At 40.9% G+C, this 17,783-nt stretch overlaps 2 protein-coding genes and 1 long non-coding RNA gene across 3 annotated transcripts; 1 reads left to right on the top strand and 2 right to left on the bottom strand.

Moving 5' to 3' along the window:
- The first annotated feature begins 1,827 nt into the window (after positions 1-1,827).
- On the top strand, positions 1,828-4,323 carry LOC121799167. The gene is made up of 3 exons (XR_006050153.1): positions 1,828-3,674; positions 3,748-3,856; positions 3,927-4,323. It is a non-coding gene; the product is annotated as an uncharacterized LOC121799167 (long non-coding RNA).
- A 7,768-nt stretch (positions 4,324-12,091) lies between these two features.
- On the bottom strand, positions 12,092-13,586 carry LOC121800489 (probable 2-oxoglutarate-dependent dioxygenase AOP1). Its single transcript, XM_042200056.1, has 3 exons — positions 13,184-13,586; positions 12,612-12,933; positions 12,092-12,486 (listed from the first exon to the last, which is right to left on the bottom strand). Exons 1-3 carry the CDS (start codon positions 13,546-13,548, stop codon positions 12,238-12,240), a joined length of 936 nt encoding a protein of 311 aa, XP_042055990.1. The 5' UTR covers positions 13,549-13,586; the 3' UTR covers positions 12,092-12,237.
- A 1,701-nt stretch (positions 13,587-15,287) lies between these two features.
- On the bottom strand, positions 15,288-17,691 carry LOC121800491 (probable 2-oxoglutarate-dependent dioxygenase AOP1). The gene is made up of 3 exons (XM_042200057.1): positions 17,207-17,691; positions 16,436-16,757; positions 15,288-15,679 (listed from the first exon to the last, which is right to left on the bottom strand). The coding sequence occupies exons 1-3, from the start codon at positions 17,569-17,571 to the stop codon at positions 15,428-15,430; spliced, it is 939 nt and encodes a 312-aa protein (XP_042055991.1). The 5' UTR covers positions 17,572-17,691; the 3' UTR covers positions 15,288-15,427.
- Between the last annotated feature and the right edge of the window lie 92 nt (positions 17,692-17,783).

A 17,783-nucleotide genomic window follows, 5' to 3' on the forward strand; every position in this document is an offset into this window, starting at 1 on the left:
ACGGTTTGGGCATGCGCCGCAAAATGACAACTCCTAAAAGGAAGTAATGTGATGGTTGAAATTTTATTTTCATGAAAATAAGATATTGATAAAATTTCAATATTTGTTCTTAATTTTAATTTATTTTTGATGAAACGAAAAATGCTCAAGCCAGGTAAGCAAATGGAAACAACCCTCAAACCACATAAACAAAACACACCCAAACTAACACCAATACTAAAGAAAAGCTAGAAAGTAAAAATATCTATACCAGGGCTCTAGCCTCTAGGTATTAAAAACAAACACCAACCCAAAAATGTTTACTTGTTGTTAATGGTTTTGGACGTTTGTTTATAATTTAATGGGCAGAAAGTAACTATGGATTATTTTTGTCTATGTAATTAATTATACACATTAATATGAGTTTGGTTCTAATATAGTACTATTGAATTGTGATCAATGACGAAGTAATTTTAATGACCGAATTGGAGATCAAATAATGGCCATTAGATGTACCTAATTGAGTAGTTTTTTTGATGAGATTCACTGATGTGTAAATTATTTCGATCTTCATTACAAACCCATTTTACTTTATTGTAGTAGGTCTATTACTTTATTCTAGTACGTAGTACTTTGAAACTAAAGTATGATTTTACTTACTTCCAATATATTTTGAAATAATTCAACACATGTTTCAGTCGAATTTATTGAACTGGATTTTTACTTACTTCTAGCAGGTTCAACTAAGTCTTGGGGCATTTATATTTAATAGGTATTTGGGCACGACTATACTAGTTATGAGTTGGGCTGATATTTTGATTAAGTTTGGGTCTGCAGGTTAAATAATAAACTTGGTGGGGATTAAATCTTGGGAAATTGATTATTATCATGTAAATCAAGTGTACAATTTAATAAAAAAACTTTCAAAAAATACATTAAAAAATTTATAAAATTATAATTTAATTTATGGGTTACCCAACCTAGCTTGGGCTAGATTGAGTCTAAATTTATAGAAAGAAAATGCAGCCCAATCTAGCCTATTTTAATCATGGGCCTGACTCTAGAATGGTCTGGGCATGCGCCGCCAATTGACAACTCCTAAATTGATGTAATGTGATGGTTGGCATTTTATTTGCATTAAAATAAGATATTGATCAAATTTCAATAATTGTTCTTAATTTTATTTTATTTTTTATGAAAGAAAAATGCTCAACCCAGACAAGCAAAGGAAAACAACCCTCACAAACCACAAGAACAAAAGACACCCAAACTAACAACAAAAGTAAAGAAAAACTAAAAAGTAAAAACATCTATACCAGGACTCTAGCATCTAGGTATCAAAAACAAACATCAACCCATAAATGTTTAAATGTTGTTAATGGTTTTTGACTTATCAAGGAGCTTTTCATCGTGGTGAGCAAAAAAACTGAAAATCGAATATCCGAACAAAACCAAATCAAAATTTTGAAATTCGGTTCAGTATATTTATTCTATTAATTTAATATATTATATTGTATATATTCTTTTAATATATTTTATTAAATATGTATTATATATTCTATTAATTTATACTATATATACCCTATATTTATATTCTGTTAGTATATATAAAATAAAATATTATATATATGCGTTAGGGTGGCACCAGTCTAAACGTGACAACTTGACAACAACGTAGCATGCAATCTGCAATACGTAGGCAAGCAACTCGGAATATCTGAGATATGAAAAATCAGAGCACTATGATAACACTTAAAAAAAATGACAATCTAAGTAATCAATCTGTTATATATACGCAAAGAACTCGGCATATGGTTCCAAGCAATCTGCGAAATGAATTAGAGATAATCAAGCAATCTGTTATATATAAGCAAGCAATCCTGCCACGTGGCAGGTGTAATACCTCGACTTTTTATTCCTTTTAATTTGTTTTTGAAAGGACGTCGTTTGTGCACATGAATTTTTTTTGCCCGTTGCTTCTTTTATCGAGAGAATGATTTTACAGTTTGAGCTTAAACAATTATTTTTTTCAGTGTCCAACCATTTTTCTTATTCTTCTCGAGCTCAATTCAACCCTGCCCAATTGATTCTCTAATTCTGTCGTGTGTTTTTCACAAAGCTGTTACCACAAAATCTGCATTAGAGAAAAGAATTCAGATCGTATATTTTCCTCAATCACACGATCTCTCTCCACATTCATTCAATTTCAGAGAAACCGTGAATTCTCCCATGATCTGCAGTTACAAGTGTTCGGTTTACATCTAGTGCCCCATTCTCTAAAATTGGAGAAACTCCATCTCCTCACAGTTTGTTCGAGAGTGTCTGGTGAGAAATCGAAAGAGGAAGTGAGAGATAGAGACCGAGAGTGAAGGGGGTGAGACAGCAGCAAGCAGAGGGCACCACATCAATTAAAGGCGGTGTCTCAGTGGCTGAACGACGCGCTGACGGAGAAGGCTGGAAAAGAGAAAAAGGAGAAGAAATTTGGGGACGAAAGAGAGAAGGTTTGGGCCTTTGTTTTATCTAATGTCGGGGCCGAATGATTAATTTTAAGATTTGGGCCTACTGTTTTGATAAGGAGATGAATTGGAGTTAATTAGGTTTGGGCCGGAGTACATCAGGCGACTTTTCGAGAACGGAGCAGGAGGACAAGTAAGCTTGTGATGGTGAAGATTTGTGTATTCTTCTCTCGAATGTTTTCACCGAATGTTGTTTCTTTTGAGTTCATATATTGATGAGATATTGTATCCCTTTGGGTTGTTAATTGTTGAGATGATACTCTTATTTTACTCAAGTTATTCTCGTTTATTTCTAGCTATAGTCGAGTTGTGTTGTTATCCCCTTTCTTCCCATCTTCTTTAACACTCCCCTAGTCACGATCAACCGTATTTTCTATCCTTAGAAACTGCGGGCGTGAATCTGCTCCTAAATCTAAGAGTCCTCGTTGGTGGTATGTTGTCATTTGAAATAGACTAAAGACCAAACGTGGTCCTGCATTTTTATGATTTTGATCCTAGAAATTACTTTTTGAATTTTTCGGTTCTATACATTTAAGCACTTTAATTATGATTTTTTTAAAATAAAAAATAAAAATAAAAACTCTCGTCTCTTTCATTGTGCTTCCTTGCCGCTTCTCCTTCACCACCGCTACTACCGAAAACTGAACTCAAAACAGTAGGAGATCGAACCTATCCATTTCCGTGGAGTCGCACAGAAGAAAGCACTCCAAGGCCCCTTCCTCTTCATTCTCGCGCCGACGTTGTGCTCTCCGGAGGCGACAAAGCCAAGTTCCAGCCAGTCGAGTATGCCGAGATTTGAGCCAACCGGGAGCTCCGAGACACGATGAACTGTCGGTGTCCATTTACAAGTCTCTCGAGCCCATTAACGGGTCGCAGCTCGACGAAGCGAAGCTCCGATTCAACACATTGAAATCCAAATTCGTTGAGATTTTCGGCCACGTCCCTCAGAGATCATTGAGGGATCACTTGGCTATTTCAAAAGGCCAGTTGTTGCGGTACCTTCGTTGATCTATTTATTATTAATAATCAGATAATATAAGATTTTACACATGTTTTACTTTACTAAGGAATTATGTCGTTTGCTGCATTATATTCAAAGCTTATTTTAACTGTCAACTTAAGTAGTTTTTGTAGGTGCTTTTCATTCTGAAAATCTATTGCTCAAAGCCTGAAACAGAGGTAAACTTTACAATTATGAACATTGGCAGCCTAGAGAGTTTTCTTTCCTAATGTTCAGTAAATGGGCATGTAGGGAACTGAGACGCTCCCATCACTCCAATCTGATATAGCAGCTCGAGCATAATCAATTGGGTGATGAACAAGAGATTCAAGTTCTGCCCAAGCTTGACACCATGCTCCTTGTAAGGACCTGTTAAAACTCACATTATTAATTCATTTGTGAGGAAATGTTAATAATATTTGCGTGATTAGTTAGGACACACCGGATAACTTCAAGAACGAGCAAGAAAGGGTTTAAGGGGGTAGACAAGTGGTGGCTGTCTACAATCAATGTTCTGCCAAACGGCCCCTCAAAAGAGTCCTCTTCATGCACAAGTACAAGGATCAATGTTCAGCCATAACTTATCATCTGAGATCAAAGTGGTTGATGTGAAGAACAGAAATGAAGCATCTACTATGATATGGAAGAGGAAAATGAATCAAATGGATTGCAAGGCTTCATGGTTGTAAGTACAGAGAAGAGAGCTAGGGTTGTTTAACTTTAAGGACAGGCTAGAGATATTCTTGAATATTTTGAATTCAAATGAATTGTAAAACAATGTTATTTAATTTAATGTCCTTTAAATTTATTTACTTTATTTATTATTCATTTAATAATAATTTTATAAATATAATAAATTCAAATAATAATTTTTAAAATAAAAAATATTGAAAATAATATTTCCGAGCACCTTTCAAGTGCTTGGAGTTTGGAATTTTTCCGAGCACACATTCAAGTGCTAGGAATTGTTAATTAAGGATGTTATGCTCAGAAATTTGCTTGGAAAACATTCAGGAAGCAAATAGCTAGCACTCCGGGTGCTAGGGAAGTGTTCTGAATCATAGGTATTTTCCTAGCACTTCGTCCTTTTTCCGAGCACTTTGGTGCTCTATAAACACTGTTTTTTTTGTAGTGTATCAAGCATTTAGAAAAATGACAATATCGATTTTTTTTATTTTTCAATGATTCTTGTGTTAATATTGCAATTGAGTTAATTTTAAAATAAATTAGAGAAAAAAATGAATTTAACTAACTCAAGAAAAATTAATTAAACTGTAAAATTCATCAAATAAAAATAAAAAACTTCTTAATTTAAAATGCAATAGTATAAGAAGCTAATGAAACAAAAAAAAGGATTTAATGAAAAAAGAATGCTGATACAAGGATCTAACCAAAAAATTGTATAAAGACTTAATAAAACAAAATGTATTAGTACAAGGACATGAGATAGAGATGTGTTTTTCCTAGAAAAATCTATAATTTGAACGGTGGTGTGTACTTTCTTAAGCCATTGCTTGCTACAGCAGAGGGTGGATAACTAATCAGTTTAAATAAAAATATAACTCCCTCTATTTTCTAAAAAACAAGAACTTCGAAAATGGTACGGGCTTTAATGCAAAATTGATAAAGTAAGAGAGAAAAAGAGAAAAAATGGATAATGAAAGAAAGAGGAAGAGAAAAAGTAGTGAAATTAGTGTTAGTGGATTGTGGAGTTCATTTCCTAAAATGAAAAATTTCTATATTTAGTAAACGCACCTAAAAAAATTATTTTTAAGAAACAAATGAATGTGATATTGATCTTGGGTTCAAATTGCATGTGTCCATGTAGTTTTCATCTCATGTGGTCAAATGTAGAATTTTGCACCTTAAAAGATGCTGTTGTGATCCCATATACACTGTATATAGTGTAGTATCTTAATTGATATCATTGTAGTATACTCTTTTCTTCCGTTCGTATTAAATGCCTCATTTTTTTTCTTCTTCTGCCAATGAAATCTCATTTCACTTTTATGTTTTTTAATTAGTGGATTTCATATTCAACTAACTCATTTTACTTATATTTTATTATAAAATTAAATATAAAAGTATGGCTCACGCTCAACTAACCTATTAGCTTTTACTATCCATTTTTCTTTATAAAGTCTAATAATTTCTTAAAATCCAAACCGGTCAACCATGTGACATTTAATCCTAGGCGAAGGGAGTATTATTAATTTTATTACATACATTTATTTTATAAGCTTTTGAGACATCTTATAAGATAATTAAACTTAAACCACGACACAATTTCAAAGAAGTTAATAATGAGGCAGAATGTTATGAACCCTCCTGACCCACCTGTTAGTGATTCTCCAATGGAAGGGACGGCGGAGTCTACCCCGGAGGACTCGCCGATTAGCAAGACGGGAGAACCTAGCCCGATGACTGTATCGGATGACACGACGGCGGAACTGGGAAAACAGACGGAGGAGGCTACGGAGAAGGTGAAGAAGAGAGAGTTAAGGCCGAGGAAGGGACTCAAGCAGCCGGAACGCTACCATGACTTCGTGCCGAAGTAGGACGCCAGCTGCTCGACGAAAGGCCTGAACCAGCTACTGTTTTATTCCAAATTAGACTAGCGTTTTTTCTTTCCTTATTTTATTTTATGTTTTATTTGAACGAATATTGTGTCGAGCGTTTTATAAGCTCCGTCGGGTTTTCTTTGTTGGTTCTTTCCCGATGTATAGGTTTAGGTCGAACCAACCCTAGGGTCCTAGTTATTATAAATAGGGCATCTCATTAATTCTAAATCAATTAATGAAATTATTATTGGCCCACTTATCGTGTTAACACTCTCAAAACCCTATCGTGTTGCCGACGGAAACCTCTTCCGCGCCAACCTTCACGTTTTGGCCGCCGACCCTGCTTGCGGGGCGCCGGATTCTTGGTGTTACTCTCGTAACCGGGTTGAAATCTACGTTAAGAGAAGGAGGCTCTTAACAACTGGTGCTTTCACAGTGCTGAATTCATGGAGATCCAGACGGAGTCGACAAGCGCGCCGGTCGTCTTGACAGGCGGAAACGCACAGGAATTGATCACCACCAATGCACGCCGCTTCCAGGGAAATCGCAGGGATGGTGGCGCCCCGCCACGCCCTCCCCCGAGGGGCGACCACCACCCAACAGATAGGCCCCCTACGGATCCTTTGACGCAGGGTTTGGATAGGATCATGGAGCGTTTTGACCAATTGGAATATCGAATGGATAATTCGGATAGACGGGTGGATTTACTGGAGAACCCGCGTCTCCCGGATACAGCCCCACTGGACGACGATTTTAATTCAGATGAGGAGTCGTATATGGAGTACAGGGAGTCAGAATTTGTGAGGAAAGACCCGACCCCACGACATCAACAATTAGGGTTGCGTGCTCAACGACAGCCTAGGTGGGGCCGTCGGGGCAGCGCGTATGGCGCGCGTGGGGATTATCGTCGCGAGGGAGACTGGCCGCAAGATGTAGCCTCTGACCGCCGATTAGTGGTACACCAACCGCGCCGGTTATCCAGCTGGGAGCCACCTCCGGCACGTGGGCGTGGATGGCGCGACAATCGTCGCACTTCGTGCTGGGACCCGCCCCCACGCCGTGACCGTTTTGCATACCATCAGGACTCGGATTCGCGACAGGGCGTCAAGATGCGTGCCCCGCACTTCGACGGGTCGGATGCATCAAATTGGATTTCACGTGTCGAATATTACTTTGATCACGTGCGAATGCCGGAGGAAGACCGTCTTCATTATGCGGTTATGTTGTTTGACCCACCAGCCGCAGAGTGGATTTTCAACTACCAAAACAATAACCGTTTTGTATCGTGGCCGGAATTCTTGGAGGATGTGCGCCACCGTTTCGACCCGCAAAGCTTTAAGAATTATATTGGTCCTCTGTCCAAATTGGTCCAAACCGGGTCGGTGGCTGAATACCACGATACCTTTGAGAAGTACTTGAATCGGGTAGTGGGCATGCCTGACTATGTATTGTTACCAATATTCATTGAAGGATTGAAAGAGACCATCCAAGAGAAAGTGGAGATGCATCAGCCTCAATCCCTCGCGGAGGCAATGGCACTTGCACTTCGCCTCGGGGCTAGTCAGGAACGCAGGTGGCAACAGACTTCTACCGAGGGGAAGAAGCAATGGGCAGGCCGCGAATCGCGACAGCCCCTACTGACCGCCCCCGGACCAGCAGCAAGTGCGGTGCAACAATCGGCAAGTGCACCCCCAAAAATTACTCCGATTCGAGTGTCTAATGCAGAGAAGTCGGAGAGATCTCGCAAGGGGTTGTGTTGGCATTGTCCAGAAAAGTATGTTCCTGGCCATGTCTGTGCAGTCAAACTTCTGTGCTATGTTGGAGAGGACGACGAGGAGGAACCTGTGGATCATTGTGATGACATTCAACAACCCGACGAGGTCATTCGGGCGGATCTATCACACCTTCACGCTCTGAGCAGCAACACCCGATCCAAACCTTTCCATGTGGTGGGCAATATCGGATCGTCGGAGGTGGTAATACTGATTGATACCGGGAGCACCCATGATTTCCTTCACCCGCGCATAGCTGAGCGCCTCCAGCTTTCTTTAACGCCTATTCGCCCGTTTCGGGTCTATGTGGGTAACGGGGGATCCTTGCTATGCTCGCACGTCTCTAGGCGGACCAAATTGACGATGCAGGGCGCCCAATTTCTGATCGACCTTCACATATTGGACATACATGGACCTGATATTATTCTAGGGATGGAATGGTTGGAATCCCTCGGGCGTGTTGCCGCTGATTTTGTGGGGAAGACTTTGGAGTTTCATAAGGACGGTCAGAAAATTTTTATTCAGGGCAAGCTCCCTAGTCCACGCCAGATTTCACTCCACTCTCTGGCCACATTGACGGCACACTCACCCGCTCATGAGTTTTACGAGCTGGTCCCCCTACATCTTGATGATCATCCGGCCGAGCTCTGGTCGACCCAACCAGAATTTCCACCGGATTTACCCGACGCGGTCCGCACGGTGCTTGACACATTTGGGCAGGTCTTCAACCTCCCAGTGGGGCTGCCGCCTGCTCGCCCATTCGACCATCAAATCCACCTGTTGCCTCATACGAGGCCGGTTAATGTAAGGCCTTACCGTTATCCCTACTTTCAGAAAAACGAAATAGAGAAACAAGTGAGAGAGATGCTGGACCAAGGGATTATACAACGGAGCCAGAGCCCGTTTTCCTCCCCGGTTTTGCTAGTCAGGAAGAAGGATGGCACATATCGCTTTTGTATAGATTATCGGGCCCTGAACCTGGCCACTGTCCCAGATCATTTTCCGATTCCCACGGCCGATGAATTGTTCGACGAATTGGGGAACGCTAAATTTTTCACAAAACTGGACTTGCGTTCGGGATACCACCAAATCCGGATGCACGAAGCGGATATCTTTAAGACTGCTTTCAGAACACATGATGGGCATTTCGAATTCTTGGTAATGCCGTTCGGCCTGACCAACGCCCCTTCCACTTTCCAGGCGGCAATGAACAACATATTTCAGCCGCTCCTGCGAAGATGCGTGATAGTTTTCTTTGATGATATCTTAATTTACAGCCCCACCATGGAGTCCCACTGTACACACTTGACTGAGGTACTATCGCTCCTACTCGCCCACAATTTTTTTGTGAAATTATCGAAGTGTGTTTTTTGTAGCACCACTGTTGAATATTTGGGACACTTGGTTACAGATGGCCGATTGGTTGCTGATCCGGCAAAGACAGAAGCTATGACCGCGTGGCCCTTGCCGCGCACGGTGAAGCAATTAAGGGGATTTCTTGGTTTAACAGGTTACTACCGGCGTTTTGTCGCACATTACGCGGTAATTGCGGCCCCCTTGACGGATTTATTAAAAAAGGACTCTTTCGAATGGTCCACGGCAGCGGATACCGCATTTGGAGCTCTAAAATCAGCCATGACGTCTGCTCCTGTGCTACGCTTGCCGGATTTTACCAAAACATTTTGTGTAGAAACGGATGCCTGCGACGTGGGGATAGGGGCGGTCTTAATCCAAGAGGGTCACCCCATTGCCTTTTTCAGCCGTAAATTGGGTCCGCGACGCAGGGTAGCGTCAACATATCACAAGGAACTGTTTGCTATTGTCGAGGCGGTGCAGAAATGGAGACATTATTTGTTGGGTAGGGAGTTCATCATTCGCACCGATCAAAAGAGCTTAAAAGAGTTTTTGCAACAAGTGGTGCACACACCGGACCAACAATTATACGTCCGGAAACTAAGGGGTTATAAATTTAGAATTGAGTACAAACGGGGAATCAATAATAAGGCGGCCGACGCTCTCTCTCGTCGGGATGCCGGGGATCTATCAGCCGAGTCCTCAGCGGCTGCGGCCGAGAGGGACCGACCAGTGTCGGAGGCGGCACCGAGGGATTCGGAGGAAGACGGGGCGTTGTTGACAGCGGCGGCTCACCCCGTCCCGATATTACTGGATGTGTTGCGGCGGGAGACGTCTACACTTACGGATTTGAGGGCCTTGGCAGCAAAGATTAAGTCAGGTGACGCCCCCCCTCATCTGTCCTTCGTCGACGGACTGATTTACTTTAACAGGAGGATTTTCGTCAGCCCTACATCTACTATGAAGAAGCTTCTACTAGAGGAACACCACAATACGCTGGTGGCTGGTCACCCAGGCCATGAGCGGACCTTCCGCCTGCTTGCGGCGGGTTTTTACTGGCAGAAAATGAGAAAGGATGTTCGGGATTTTGTGGACGCCTGTGTCGTCTGTCAATCAACGAAGTATTCAACCAAAAAGCCGGCGGGGCTGCTCCAACCTCTCCCGGTTCCGTCCCAAGTTTGGGAGGATGTGTCCATGGATTTCATAACGGGGCTACCGCAATCCAGAGGATACACGACCATAATGGTGGTGGTGGACAGGCTGTCCAAGTATGCTCATTTCGCTGCTCTTCCCACGCGTTTCGATGCCCTCCGAGTAGCCCACCTTTTTGTTAACACAGTAGTGAGGCATCACGGCTTCCCGAAGACGTTGGTTTCGGATCGGGATTCTGTGTTTTTAAATGCCGTCTGGGAGGAACTGTTACGCCTCAGTGGGACCAAACTCAACTTCACTACGGCCTACCATCCACAGTCGGATGGCCAGACTGAGATTCGGAACAAGGGCCTCGAGCAATACTTGCGTGCTTTCACGGCGGATAGACCTTCGACTTGGTCAAATTTTTTGCCTTGGGCGGAGTTATCTCTAAATTGTTTTCATCATGCAGGGTTAGGGACATCGCCTTTTCGGGCATTATATGGGCGAGAACCGCCCTTATTGGTGGCCGCTCAACCCTCGGCTAAGACCCCACCGAATGTGGCTGAGTTGATTAGACAGAGAGGGGAGCTGTTGGAGGACCTGAAGCGGAATTTATCAAGAGCTCAGCAGCGCATGAGGGATACAGCGAACAAGCACAGGCTGCACATTGAATTTGAGGTTGGCGATTTTGTATGGTTGAAGTTGCAGCCGTATAGACAACACTCTGTCGCCAAGCCGCTATCTGCCAAGCTGTCCAAACGTTTCTATGGTCCCTTCGAGATTTTACAGCGGATTGGTCCAGTCGCGTACAAGTTGAGATTACCTGAAGGCAGTCGCATCCACAACGTCTTCCACGTTAGTCTGCTACGCGCATTTGTGGGGAGCAATGCGGTGCTGCCATTATCAGACAAATTCGTGGGCGATCGCCCCATAGCCCAGCCGGTCGCGATTCTGGACTCCCAAACAATGTGGCACAAGGGGGCGGCAACCGAGCACGTATTGGTGAGGTGGTCGGACGGGTCGGATTCACCGTCATGGGAACCGCTTGACGAGCTGCAGCGTCGATTCCCTACAATTCCCCTTGGGGACAAGGAGATACTTAAGGAGGGGGGAGTTGTTATGAACCCTCCTGACCCACCTGTTAGTGATTCTCCAATGGAAGGGACGGCGGAGTCTACCCCGGAGGACTCGCCGATTAGCAAGACGGGAGAACCTAGCCCGATGACTGTATCGGATGACACGACGGCGGAACTGGGAAAACAGACGGAGGAGGCTACGGAGAAGGTGAAGAAGAGAGAGTTAAGGCCGAGGAAGGGACTCAAGCAGCCGGAACGCTACCATGACTTCGTGCCGAAGTAGGACGCCAGCTGCTCGACGAAAGGCCTGAACCAGCTACTGTTTTATTCCAAATTAGACTAGCGTTTTTTCTTTCCTTATTTTATTTTATGTTTTATTTGAACGAATATTGTGTCGAGCGTTTTATAAGCTCCGTCGGGTTTTCTTTGTTGGTTCTTTCCCGATGTATAGGTTTAGGTCGAACCAACCCTAGGGTCCTAGTTATTATAAATAGGGCATCTCATTAATTCTAAATCAATTAATGAAATTATTATTGGCCCACTTATCGTGTTAACACTCTCAAAACCCTATCGTGTTGCCGACGGAAACCTCTTCCGCGCCAACCTTCACGTTTTGGCCGCCGACCCTGCTTGCGGGGCGCCGGATTCTTGGTGTTACTCTCGTAACCGGGTTGAAATCTACGTTAAGAGAAGGAGGCTCTTAACACAGAAGTACATCGATCTTATAATATAGTAATTCTTTATTACAAAGGAAAATCTCACAGAAATTGAAGAAATTCACTAACACACGCACAAATTTGGAAGATAATTATCATAATCAGAAGTGAAAGTGATAATTTCTTGAGCTTAGACACCACAGTATTGTTTGAGAGCTGCTGGAGATCTCTGACCAGCTTCAGTATAGTAAAATTGAAGAAACTGGTGATGATCATAGGGCTTGAAGAGCAATGGATGCGCTTCATCCACCATCTCTTTAGGGGCCTTAATTACGTATCCCGGTTTAGGAACTGAAAACAATCCGATAGAGTATCGAGCTTCGTCTCCACTCATCATCACCTTATGATAGGGTGCGTGCAGCCGCCCGTTTGTCCATGCCTGCACCCAATAACTATGTTAGCAGTGACGGATCCAAGATATAATTTTTTAAGGGATTCATTCATTGGTGGAAATATTATAGTTACTCAAATAAGAGTAAAATTGTAATTTAACGGAAGACTTACAGTAAAGGATTCTCCAATCATGACAACAAAGGAGTTAAGTGAGGGTTGAGAGGTAAACCACTGTCCATCTTTGGTGAGGACTTCGAGTCCGTTGATCTCATTCTGGTACAAGATTGTTACGATGTTCTTGTCCGTGTGGGATGATAACCCTAGCTCAGTCTCATCGCTTTGAGGCTTATCATATTTTTGCAGTCGAATGAGGTAATCCGTCGAATCCATGTGCTCATCCATGTACTTGTCTAGTCCAAGGCTCTCCACAACCATTTTCCTCACAATCTTGTCCAATTCCGATAGTTTCTCCGAGAAGGACTCCACACTCTTGCTGGTAAGAACATACACACACACACGCAAGCATAAGCAGGTTCGGACACGGCAAAAAAGAAATTGGTAGGGGCTATATTTTAAAAATTTATTCAAAAATATATTTTTAAGTAATTCAAATCAAGATAGAGGGTTTTGCCTAACAATCTAACACAGATATGAATAAATTCAAACACTATAAGCATGGTAAGCATGGTTGGGGCTTAACCCCCGACCATCATAAACTTGAAATTTTCCTGCCTAGGCAAAACCTGAACGAGGGATTGCCTTGGTCCCACATGAGATCGGTAAAGCCTTGGATTTTTCCCGGGGAGAGGGCGTCAGGGATCCCGAGGCTCTCGTAGAGCGGGACCATCGGATACTGGCCGACATACCCGTGGTAGGGTTTGTTGGACCTGTTGCGTAATTTGATGGGTAAAGGAAGATCGAAGAGTTCTTTAATTTCATGAATGACTGATTTTCGGAGATGAAGAGGGATGTGATTGAATGTTGCTTCGAAGCAGCCGTATTCTTCTAAGGCTTGGTGGACTTGAGCTTTCGTCGAATCCCAGGTTTCAGTTTGAGGTTTGAGATTGGAGAAGTCTATGATTGGGAGTTTGATTGTTTCTGAACCCATTTTCTTTCTATGTGAGAGGTGTGGTTCCTTTTCTTTCGTCAAATTAATGGAGCCATTTATAGAAATCACTTTTTGAATACAGTTCAAGAACCGCTGGTTCCGGTTCAAAAAGGAAATGTTGGTTCTGGGTTTTGAAACGTTTTTTCACGGCTTGAAAACCCTAGACTCGTGTTTTGGTGGTTTCCCACAAATTTTTAAATTTTATCATGTTTTAGGCCAAAATCGATGGTTAATTGTAGATTATGGTTCAAAAATTTTGAAACAAGGCCAATAGAACATGTATGTCAATTCTAATTAAGCCCCACTATTTTTCCAATTTTATTTTTTTTAGCTAAAATCGAAGGTTAACTGGTGGTTACGATTCAAAATTACTGAAACCAGGCATATGCAACTAACATGTCAAGCGTTCTGATTAACCTGTGAGATACGGTTACATATATATAAAAAATCGAAACCACTATTTTGATTTTAAGCGGAACCGACAGTTCTGATTTAACCGTGAATCCTTAATAGGTGAAGAGTGGAAATCGAAACTTAAAATACTACCATTCAGACTACATGGCAAAGATAAAACAACGAAAGATTTTTGGACCACTTTCGTACAATCATTATGAATAGATTATGTAATAACTAATAATTAAATACTCGATTGCAATCAAACTGAAAATTGTCCGTTGTGATGTATAAATTGGCATATAGTATAAATTTTTCTATGATAATATTGTTTATGCAATGAGTACTTATGGGGAGAGATTTCAAGCTGATTTTGCTGTTCCCCGTTTATATATATAATATTCTTGGTGATATTTCATTTTAGTGATAGTAAGTGATAGAACTATACAATACGAACTTAATTAAACATTAATATATCCAGCCTGAACAATAAAGTTTTTATTTAAACAGAAAATGAGCTGATTAGTTATCCATATTCTAATATTACATAAAGGGCTAAACAAATTTTATTCACAGATACATACCCCACCTTTTAAATAACAGATTTTTCTAATTCTTGATATAGTGACAATGAAGGATAATATGTAGTGCATTTAATACATAGACCAATAAAATTAAAATATAAAATTTCTGTCACTTAGCAATTATTGCTGCAATGGTCCATCAATTACGTCCATGGATCTTCTGTTCGATAAAGAAAATATTCGAGGGATTGTTTTCATTTTATTACTCCATATAACTCCATACACAATAATTTAGACATTACTCGAACAATTGATGGAATTAATTAAATGAAACATATATATCCCATAAACAGTTACTAGGTTATCATTTAACCGATGTTCGATTATCTGTTACATATTAGAAATGTGCTACTTACCCCTTAAAAGACCTTATAAGGGGGAGGGTTATCCACACTTATATAGAGGAGCTAGGATCATCACCAAGTCGATGTGGGACAAGAATTAAGAGTTTTAACACGCCCCTCACATGTGGGCCGGAATGACACATCGGACTTCCATCACGTGAGTAGGCAAGAGAAGAGATAAAAAGATAAAATCCATCATCGAAAAAAAACCCCGATATATTATGTCTCGCTTCATTTTTGGTTCTGAGTTTTAATTACTAAGTGGGCTAATCCATCGACCCATACACTATATGAGATCGAGATGTGATCTCATTAAAAAGCCCAAGAAAGGCAAACTCATAAACTCATCTTATCTTATAAGATAAAAACGTGCTACAGTCATATAAATTGACCACTATAGATTATAATTGTTTGCAAAAATACATCGTTCTAATAATATACTCCGTATTCTTTATTATAGGAATATCTCCAAGAAACTGAAGAAATTCATAAAGAAACACAAATTCGGATCCTAACATGATGAGAACTGAGAAGTATAGCAATTTATATTTATAGAGATTAGACGCCGCAATATTCTTTGAGAGCATCAATGGAAGATTTCTGAGCAGCTTGGGCATAGAAAAATTGAAGAAACTGGTGATGATCATAGGGCTTGAAGAGCATTGGATGCTCTTCATCCACCATCTCTTCGGGGGCCTTGATCATGTACCCTGGTTTAGGAACCGAAAACAAACCAATAGAGTATCGAGCTTGGTCCCCGCTCATCATCACCTTGTGGTAGGGGGCCTGCAGCCGCCCGTTTGTCCATGACTGCACCCAATAACTAGGTTAAGAGTGACGAATCGAGAACATAATTTTTTAAAGGACTCTTGGTGAAAATGGTTTGCCGTCTAAAATGAACCAATGAAGGGAGGATGACAAAGTTATTTAATTAATTGTAGTTTCATAACATAAACTTTTAGAAAGAAAAAAAATGACATTATTTAACGATTTCGAGTTTAAAAAAAGTGCTACAAATGAAGAGAAAATTAGGTCCTCCCACCCAACCCCACCCCACCCCACCCCTAAATCTAACGTTATAATACTCTCATCCGTCCCATGGATTATAACATATTGTATTGTCACAAATTACTTGGGTCGATTCTAGAATAAAACACAACATATTTACTACTCCCTCCGTCCACGAAAAATATGACACATTGTGAATGACACGGGTTTTAATGTGAAATTGGTAAAGTAAGAGAGAAGGGAAAAAAATAAGAGAGAAGTAGTATTAGTGGTATATGGGGTCCATATTATTAGTAAGAGAGAAGAGAAAAAAGTAAAAGAGAAGTTGAAGAAAACTTTCTTTTTTTAAAATGTGCTCTATTTTTTGTGGACAATAAAAAATGACAAATATGCTCTATTTTTTGTGGACGGATGGAGTATATTAGTTCTCTTATTTAACTTTTTTTTTCTCTATTCTACTTTGCCTGACCATTAAATGCCACTTTCTTAATCCCGCGAGCTAATTCACTTTTTTACTGCGAATTCTCATACTCAAAGCCAAGGTAGAAAAGGACTTACATACAAAGAGTCTCCAATCATGACAACGAAGGAGTTAACTGAGGGTTGAGAAGTAAACCACTGTCCATCTTTGGTGAGCACTTCGAGTCCGTTGATCTCATTCTGGTACAAGATCGTTACGATGTTCTTGTCCGTGTGAGATGTTAACCCTAGCTCAGTCTCATCGCTTCGAGGCCTATCGTATTTCTGAAATCGAAAGATGTAATCCGACGAATCCATGTGCTCGTCCATGTACTTGTGTAGCCCAAGGCTCTCCACAATCATTTTCCTCACAATCTTGTCCAATTCCGAAAGCTTCTCCGAGAAGGACTCCACAGTCCCGCTGGTAATTTACACACGCATAAACAGGAGCGAACGCAGAAAAAATAATACTCCCTTCGTCCCCCAAACTTTGTCACAGTTTGTCCGGGCACGGGTTTTAAGAAATGTAATTGAAAGTAGATTGAAAAAGTTGGTAGGACGTGAGTTCTACTTTTAAAGTATTAGTTTTATAATAAAATGTAGTGAGAATAAGGTAGTGGAATGTGGGGTCAATTATAAAAAAAATGGTAAAAAGTGAAATGTGACAAATTTTATAGGACGGATGAAAATGAAAAAATGTGACAAAATTTCAGGAAGGGGGGAGTATTAACTTCAGGGACTACATTTACAAATTTTATTAGAAAACATATTTTTTAGATGATTCAGCATAGTTGGGGCTTAAGCCACACGTGCCTGACCATGTGCGTTTTTTCGAAATCTTGAACTTGAAAATTTTGTGGCTAGGAGTACCTGAACGAGGGATTGCCTTCGGCCCACATTAGGTTGGCGAAGCCTTGGATGTTTCCCGGAGAGAGGGGATCAGGGATCCCGAGGCTTTCAAAGAGCGGGACTATCGAGTACTGGCCGACGTAGCCGTGGAAGGGTTTGTTGGACCTGTTGCGTAATTTGATGGATAAAGGGAGATCGAATAGTTGTTTCGTTTCATGAATGACTGATTTTTGAAGATGAAGAGGAATGTAATCGAATGTTGCTTCGAAGCAGCCGTATTCTACTATGGCTTGCCAAACTTTGGATTTCGTGGATTCCCAGGTTTCAGTTTGATTTTTAAGGTTGGAGAAGTCTATGATTGGGAGTTTAATTGGTTCAGAACCCATTTTCTTTTCTATTTGAGAGGTGATTAATTCCCTTTTCTTTGGTGGGGTGAGTTGTTAAATATTGAAGCCATTTAAACCTGCGCACCATAAGATCCATGGATTAATTCTAATTGGTGGAGTTTGCAGCGATCATTACCATGTTACATAAATTTAATTATAAAGTTGATTAGCAAAAGTATCCATAGTCATTGTTTTTCTTGTATTGTTCATTG

The sequence above is a fragment of the Salvia splendens genome, chromosome 4 (assembly GCF_004379255.2).
Source record: "Salvia splendens isolate huo1 chromosome 4, SspV2, whole genome shotgun sequence".
Taxonomy (NCBI): domain Eukaryota; kingdom Viridiplantae; phylum Streptophyta; class Magnoliopsida; order Lamiales; family Lamiaceae; genus Salvia; species Salvia splendens.